General features: G+C 43.8%; 1 protein-coding gene across 1 annotated transcript; it reads left to right on the plus strand.

Annotated features, from left to right (window-relative positions):
• The first annotated feature begins 6311 nt into the window (after positions 1-6311).
• On the plus strand, positions 6312-8519 carry popdc3 (popeye domain containing 3). Its single transcript, XM_065008484.1, has 3 exons — positions 6312-7026; positions 7119-7227; positions 7783-8519. The coding sequence occupies exons 1-3, from the start codon at positions 6524-6526 to the stop codon at positions 8110-8112; spliced, it is 942 nt and encodes a 313-aa protein (XP_064864556.1). The 5' UTR covers positions 6312-6523; the 3' UTR covers positions 8113-8519.
• The last annotated feature ends 106 nt before the right edge of the window (positions 8520-8625 follow it).

Here is an 8625-nt window from a genome sequence, read left to right on the forward strand (position 1 = left end):
AAGTTTGTAGAAATGTTAAAGATAATGTATTAGACTATAACACAATTGATATTGTAGGAGAAAAACCAACCAGAAATTTTTATATTTTGAGAGCCCATGCTCTTACAATGGAAAGCTATGCGGCATATGCAATTCCAGCTCACAGGTTTCAGGGTTTCAGGCTTGTTTCTTCCCAAATGAGGAAGAATTTTGAGTTTTGGTACTGGAAGTCAGAGTTGGAAATCAGTCTGTGCACGCGCGACGAGGAGGACATGCACCTGCTAATTTTATTTACCTATTGAACATACTTCTTTCCGTATTAAATATTATAGTTTAATTACATTTTAGGGTACCTGGGGATTGGATAGAAACATATTTTGACTTATTTTAACAAAGTTTAGTGGTAGCTTTTTGGATTCCTTTCTCTCCTGTTGAACGAGTGGATTACTCAAATCGATGGCGCCAACTAAACTGACCTTTTGGGATATAAAGAAGGATTTTATCTAACTAAACAACCATTCATGTTGTAGCTGGGACCCTTTGGATTGCAAATCAGAGGGAGATTTTTTAAAAGTAAGTGAATATTTAATCGCTTATTGTGATTTTATGAAGCCTGTGCTGGTTGAAAAATATGTTGATGTGGGGCGCCGTCCTCAAACAATCGCAAGGCATGCTTTCGCTGTAAAGCCTATTGTAAATCAGACAATGCAGTTAGATTAAGAATAATTTAAGCTTTTAACCAATATAAGACAGTTGTATGTACCTAGATGTTTAATATTCATAATTTTTATGATTATTTATTTGAATTGTGCGGCCTCCAATTTAACCAGAAGTTGTCGACAGGTGTCCCGCTGGCGGGATGGCTTACGGACAACAAAGTCAAGGTATTGGAGTGGACACCACAACGCCCTGACCTCAATCCTATAGAAAATGTGTGGACAGAACTGAAAAAGCGTGTGCGAGCAAGGAGGCCTACAAACCTGACTCTTTTACACCAACTCTGTCAGAAGGAATGGGCCAAAATTCACCAAACTTATTGTGGGAAGCTTTGACCCAAGTTAAACAATTTAAAGGCAATGCTACCAAATACTAATTGAGTTTATGTAAACTGGGAATGTGATGAAAGAAATAACAGCTGAAATAAATAATTCTCTCTACTCTTATTCTGACATTTCACATTTTTAAAATAAAGTGGTGATCCTAACTGACCTAAGACAGGGTTTTTTTTACTAGGATTAAATGTCAGGAATTGTGAAAACTGAGTTTAAATGTATTTGTCTGAGGTGTATGTAAACTTCCAACTTCAACTGTAGCTGTGGTGCTATAAGTGGTCTTCATCACCAAGAGATGATCTATCTGTCATTCCTCCCCTGCTCTCTGTCTCCGTCACCTGCCACTTTGGCTCAATGGTTTATCAAACCGCCCTCCCCTCTTCTTCTCCCCTTCATCTACACTGATTGGGAAAGATTTGCTAAGTGGAAACAATATGGTGGAAGCTTATCATTAGGATGGCTTTAACGTGGTCAGATCTTTCAAATCAGTGCAATGAAGGAGAGGAGGCGAGGAGAGAACAGACTTTTAGACAATGTAGAGCGAGCCAGTGAGTCAGTCCTCTTGTGTTAGTCACACACACCTCCCTGGTCCTCCTAGCTGTGACTATGCAAGGAGCTTCCTGATTACTGGAGTGGCCTTCAGGTACACTGACTAATGAAGAAGACAAGGAAATGAAGACTCTCTCCTCTGCTCCTGGACATGTGTTCACATGAGTGTGTGTGTGGGAGAGATGGAGAGTTTACTGAGTTTGACTGCAACAAAGCAGAACCAATGGCTCTAGCTAGCTACCAACTATGTGAAGCTAGTTGGGATATTTTTAATGCCAGTACTTTATGTTGGGGACATATTCAGAGTGATGTGTGTGACTGGAGCTTTGAACTCTGGAAAGAGTGTCTCTGTGTGTTTGTGTGTGTGTGTGTGTGTGTTTGTTTGTTTGGTTATACACTCTAAAAAAAAGGGTTCTTTGGCTGTCGCCATAGGAGATCTCTTTTATGATCCGGGGAGAACCATTTTTGGTTCCACGTAGAACCCTCTGTGGAAAGGATCCAAATGGAACCTAAAAGGGTTCTACCTGGAACCAAAAATGGTTCTTCAAAGGGTTCTACTATGGGGACAGCGGAAGAACCCTTTTAGTTTCTAGGTAACTCCTTTTTTTCTAAGAGTGTAGGAGCCATACTCAAGAGTTTTGACAGGCTCCATACTCAGAGTTTTGACAGGCTCCATACTCAGAGTTTTGACAGGCTCCATACTCAGAGTTTTGACAGGCTCCATACTCAGAGACACCGCTCACCTTTTCTCTTTTTCTTCAAGTCCAAAAAAACAGAAGAGTCTCTTGTTCGTCAGAAAGAATGAACAAATGAATGTCTCTGGAGCACAGAGAGAGAAAAGGTCAGAAAAGAATCCCCCGTCTGAGTCTCTCTCATTATACGAGAGGAATGAGAGGCACTTCATTTTCCATATTCTCTTTTACCAGAGGCCAGTCCCTTTTCTCCTTTTCCCTTTCCTGTCGTGTGTGTGTGTGTGTGTGTGTGTGCGTGCGTGCGTGCGTGCGTGCGTGCGTGCGTGCGTGCGTGCGTGAGTGCGCACATGTCTGTGCGTTGTATAGACCCAGAAACATTTCTGCGAGGCTGATCTGCTGCTCTGATAGACACGTACAGGATGAAGACAACGAGGAGGAGGAGGAGGATGGCCTGTTTTCTCTTCTCCACTACGAGATGCAACAGATTCTCTCTGCAACAGGAAATCAAAGTAGGCTAATACATGGCTCTTTTTGAGGTAATGACAAATTTAAAATTCTCTAGTTCCACTCCCAGGACAATCTCAGTCCTCCTGTCAAATCTGGGCTCTGGTAGCCTATCAATATGTTGCTGGTACCTGTAGTTACATTACTTCATTTGTATTTGTATTTATTAGGGATCCCCATTAGTTCCTGCCAAGGCAGCAGCTACTCTTCCTGGGGTCCAAACACATTAAGGAACTTACGTTACTCATGAAACAAAAGATAAAACAGTACATCATGTAACATTATTGCACCACTACATATTTACAATACAACATGTATAATAACCATACAACAATATTACAATGTATGTGTATGTAAAGTGTGTGTGCTAGTGTGTGTTGGGTATAAATTAAACACAATATTCTCTTCCTTCATAGAATATGTGCCATAATATAATTGTAAACCAATACTTTCATAGCCTCGTTGCAATATAAGGCTTTCAGAGACAAACAAACCCACACCACTTTCTTCGTCTGATCTGTCTTTCATCCCCACCCCTCACCTCTCACCATACACCCCAGCTCAGCTCAGTCCATGTATCTGTCTGTCCCCTCTACTCACCCCAGAAATCTACCTGTCCCCCACCCCTCCTTACATGCCCCCAGTTCTGTCCCCTTCCTGTAGCTCTGTGTTCCCCTAACACGAGGCAGCAGGCCTGTCACCCTGCATTTGTAGAGCTGGACTGCCTCCTGGGTGTGTGTGTGTGTGTGTGTGTGTGTGTGTGTGTGTGTGTGTGCCTCCCAGGACAGTCTGACTCATTTGTATGCAGGAATGGAAAACTATCAGTTCCATGGAAACAGGGGTCAATCATAGCAGATCTCCGTCTCGCCTGTCAGTTAATGAGGAAATAATTGAGTTCATCGTCCAGACTCCCAGATGAAGGAAGGGACACAGGAGAGTATGTGTGGTATGTATGTATGTGAGTGTGTGGTTAATAGTTATGGGCTTGTAGGTAATGGCTGCATCTAATGGAGAGTAATGGGACACTATCACAAGCCTGTCCCTTGCCGGACTTATCTTGTCAATCATGTGTGTGTGTGTGTGTGTGTGTGTGTGCATGACAAAATACATCAGTGTATCTTTGCATGAGTAGAGTCATTAGAGTTGGCGTACAGTGTGTGTGGTTTCCTCAGTCAATCCAAGGTCCAGGGTCTCTATCTGGGGAGTCTCTAAAAATAACCCTAATGACAGTGCTGAGAATTCTCTGAAAGAGATTCATTACGCCTCGGTTTGAGATCACCAGTGTTGTGTGTGTGTGCATTTGTCTCTGTGTCTGTATGTGTGGAGTGTCTGTAGGGGTGGGTGTATTTGTCTGACATACTTTATTTTCTCCGAACCAAAGTTAGTACCAGACATACAGATATCCCTACATGCTCATACCTATTGGCATTTTTCATACCCACCTGCTCTCTCTCTTCCCTCCCCCTCTATCTGTCTCTGACTGCCTGTCTCTCTTTCCCTCTATCTGTCTCTGACTGCCTGTCTCTCTTTCCCTCTCTCTATCTGTCTCTGACTGCCTGTCTCTCTTTCCCTCTCTCTATCTGTCTCTGACTGCCTGTCTCTCTTTCTCTCTCTCTATCTGTCTCGCACTACCTGTCTCTCTTTCCCTCTCTCTATCTGTCTCTGACTGCCTGTCTCTCTTTCCCTCTCTCTATCTGTCTCTCTTTCCCTCTCTCTATCTGTCTCTGACTGCCTGTCTCTCTTTCCCTCTCTCTATCTGTCTCGCACTACCTGTCTCTCTTTCTTTCTTTCTTTCTTTCTCTTTCTCTCTTTCTCTCTTTCTCCCTCTCTCTCCCTCGCTCTCTCTTTCTCCCTCTCTCTCTCTTTCTCCCTCTCTCTCTCTCTCTTTCTCTCTTTCTCTCTCTCTCTTTCTCTCTATCTCTCTCTCGGACAGATGAAGACCTAAGGGATAGATACTTCTCTCCCCTCGCTCTGCCAAGGTTGTTTAATGCCATGGCCCAATTAAGACCATCTCTCTCTAAGTTAATGAGGGAGAAGGTCCACCATTTGCCAAACCTGAACTTACACACACACTCACACACTGGCGTGTGGAGGGTATAGTCCTATTTATAGACATGTTGGGTTTATGATAGTCTTTGTATAGTTGGCAGGCTACTGGTAGCTGGCACAATCTACATCACATTCTCCCTGTGTTTAAATGTAGTTGCACACTCACGTACACACAGTGCTTGAATTGGTCCGGTGCACAGCAACACCTCTAATGTTGTACTGCTTAAGTACGGGTTTTGTTCATCTCAGACTGGAGTGTGTCCCGGGGGATCAACACTGCTCCAATATTTGCTCTACAATATGAACATTGACTATGTCGCCTAAAATGTACCAACACTTAAAATGAGTTGCCCCTCTTTTATAATGAGATTGAGTTTGATAACCAGGGTAGTGTGTTGGTGAGTGTGTATGTTTAGTGTTCTGAGCAGCCCGTGGTGCAACCACAATGTTGACCTTAGACTGGAGTGTGGGAAGGGAGATAACCACTCCTAGCATCAAGTTAGTCACAACAGCTGAAGCCAGGGTCCGATCCCACCACTACATACCTTCAGACTGTCCCTTACTGTTGCCCATCTCCCATAGACAGCTGTGGTAACCTTCAGTTTGAAAAGAGGGCAAGAATTCCTCAGAGAGAGAGATAGGGGGACTGAGTGAGACAGAGGTGGAGGGCTGAGAGAGAGAGAGAGAGAGAGAGAGAGAGAGAGAGAGAGAGAGAAAGCACTCATACAAACACAGAGAGCACTGACACAAACACAGAGGATGTACCTAGCTCTCTCTGTCTGTCTGACATACTGAAGGATTTGGACCCAGGGGATCTCTGCATGTGATTGCAGCATGTCCTAAATATTTCACACTTCCTGAGTTTTCAGTCCTCTGCAGCTCTGTGATTCTCAATGTCACCTTGACTTCTGGTCAGGTAGGCAGCAGCTCACCAGGGGAAACTGCAGTGGGTTATTTTAGCCCAGATAGATCACTCCTGCCTCCCTACTGCTAGTCTACCACTGTGATTTATGATGTCCTGGTCTGAAAACAGAGAGATCAAGGAGTAGGAAAGACACACAGATACAGACACACACATACACAACCTCTCATTAAAGTGTAGCTTTTTTATCCACCCTACTCACCTTTACACCTATAACAAGTAGTGGAGGTGTTACAGCCCTACTGCGTTGTTGGAGACCACATTCTGTCAGAGACCTTGGAGGCTTGTCATTCATCATCACAATCTTCTCTTGATCAGGCAAATTCATAACCCCATCATCACAGTATATGTTTTGTGAGTTTGAGAATGATCTGAGATTTGCATTGAAAGGTAAACATGTTAGGCCTACTTGGTGGTGTTGTGTGATGTCCTTTGCGCAGGCTGTAATTTGTTGAATGGGTAATTTGATATCCGTACATTTTATATCTCAATGTCGCATTTCAATTATTGGATATATCCTAGACGTCATGTGCATAGAAGATATGGTTTGGTTGAGCCCGATATAGCTTTAATCAGTTGGATGTCAGGACCAAGCGGAGCAGTAGGCTCCTTAGCCACCCCCCGTCCCGATACCCGGGTCATATTTTAAGAGGTGATATCATCAAAACTTAGGGCGATTAAAAGTTAGGGTGGAAGTCTCCGTGACGTTTCACTTATTAGTTTTCTCTTACCACCTCTCTGTTTTCGAAAAAGTGACGTGCTCCCCACGCGCGACAATGGAGGTGCTAGAATCTTTCCCACCTCCTGAAAACTTAACGGCGGCTGTCGTGCACCCATTATGCGAAGAATGGAAGGGGGGATCCGAGGTTGCCATCTTCCACCTCGCCAGTATCTTCCTTGTTTTGGGGTTCATGGGAGGGAGCGGGTTCTATGGGCTCCTCTACTTGTTTACCTTTCTGACGCTGGGTTTCTTCTGCACAACCATTTGGTCATGGTCGGACGCGTGCACCACCGACACCTTTTTGTGGAATTTCGCTCTCTTTGGGGTATGTGCAGTTCAAGTTGTGCTTGTCGCCTACCGACTGAGGAACGTTACTTTCGAAAAGGAGTTTCAAGATCTGTACAGCTACCTGTTCAAAAAGCTGGGAGTGTCGCTCACCCACTTCGGCAAGATAGTCGCCTGTTGTGAAGGGGACATCCACACTATAGAGAAAGACCACTGTTTTGCCATGGAGGGCAAGACTGCAATTGATAAGCTGTCCGTTCTTCTGTCCGGCAGGTGCATCTGAACTTCACTTTAACATTTTATACAACTGTATTTGATGTTATGTCATATAAAATCGCCTAATGTCCCACCTTTTTTTTTTACAGAATTCGTGTGACAGTAAATGGAGAGTTTTTACATGACATATATCCTTTCCAGTTTCTCGATTCACCTGAATGGGACTCTCTCCGGCCGTCAGAGGAGGGCGTTTTCCAGGTAAATAGTAAACTGATCGAATAATGCTACTTTGGGCTAATGTGTCTGGCATATACACTGAGTATACAAAACATTAGGAACACCTGCTCTTTCCATGACATAGACTGACCAGGCCAATCCAGGTGAAAGCTACTGTATGATCCCCTATTGAAGTCACTTGTTAAATACACTTCTCCTTCACCTGAGGAGACAGGTGAAATAATGATTTTTAAGCCTTGAGACAATTGAGACATGGATTGTGTATGTGTGCCATTCAGAGGGTGAATGGGAAAGACAGAATATTGAAGTGCCTTGGAAATGGTGGTATGGTAGTAGGTGCCCGGCGCACCGGGTTGTGTCAAGAACTGCAATGCTGCTGGGGTTTTCACGCTTAACTGTTTCCCGTGTGTATCAATAATGGTCCAACACCCAAAAGACATCTAGCCAACTTGACACAACTGTGGGAAGCATTGGAGTCAATATTGGCCAACATCCCTGTGTGGGTGCAGCTCAATATTAAGGTGTTGTTAATGTTTGGTATACTCAGTGTATAAGCGTTAGTGTTTTCTTTCCCAGGTGACCCTGCGTGCAGATAATTGCTGTAGGTACGTTTCTTGGAGACGTAAGAAACTGTACCTACTCTTCGCCAAACACCGCTACATCGCCAAGGTCTTTGCGCTCGTGGTGCGGAATGACATCGCGGACAAGCTGTACTCCCTCAACGACAAGGCGTTCGACAGCCGCGGGTTCCGATATGATCTCCGGTTACCCACCTACTGTCACGTGCCCCCGTTGCCTGAATTAGACCGGACAGATACGTTCCTACGAGTCCCAGCGCAATATGACCATGGACACCGTGCCCGTGTCCCTATAACTATAACAGCACCGAAAGAGACTGTCTCGTGACTGGAACGGAACTCTTTGATGTTTGTTTTTCATTAACGGATGTTGTTTTTGTCTGTTTGTTATCCTCAAGTGCTTAGGCTATAGATAGGGCATAAGCTATGTAATTTACGCATCAACATAGAATACATTGTAGCACATCAAGTAACCCTCCACTTGGTTTCTATACATAATGCAATAGGCGCGCACGCGTGTGTGTGTGTGTTTATGTGTGTGTGTGAGAGAGAGAGATTTTCTCTGCATCAAAATACCAGCGAAATGTTACCCCTGATTCCAGCTTATGTTTTATAGTGCACTTTACTATCTGTCTTAAATTGAGACTGTATATTTTTTATTTCCTTACTGAGTTTTTTTGGTCGATATTTGTGTTTAATCGTAATAAATTATTAACAATGCAATGTAACCCTATACGTTTTGTATCTCGAATAACTTTCATTAAGCCTACAACATTTTCCTCGGGGAGCGTGAATTTCTGTCGAGCAGCTAACAGGTGAGTGTCAATCACTTTCTCGCGCT

This window comes from Oncorhynchus nerka, linkage group LG3 (genome assembly GCF_034236695.1).
Source record: "Oncorhynchus nerka isolate Pitt River linkage group LG3, Oner_Uvic_2.0, whole genome shotgun sequence".
Classification (NCBI taxonomy): Eukaryota; Metazoa; Chordata; class Actinopteri; order Salmoniformes; family Salmonidae; genus Oncorhynchus; species Oncorhynchus nerka.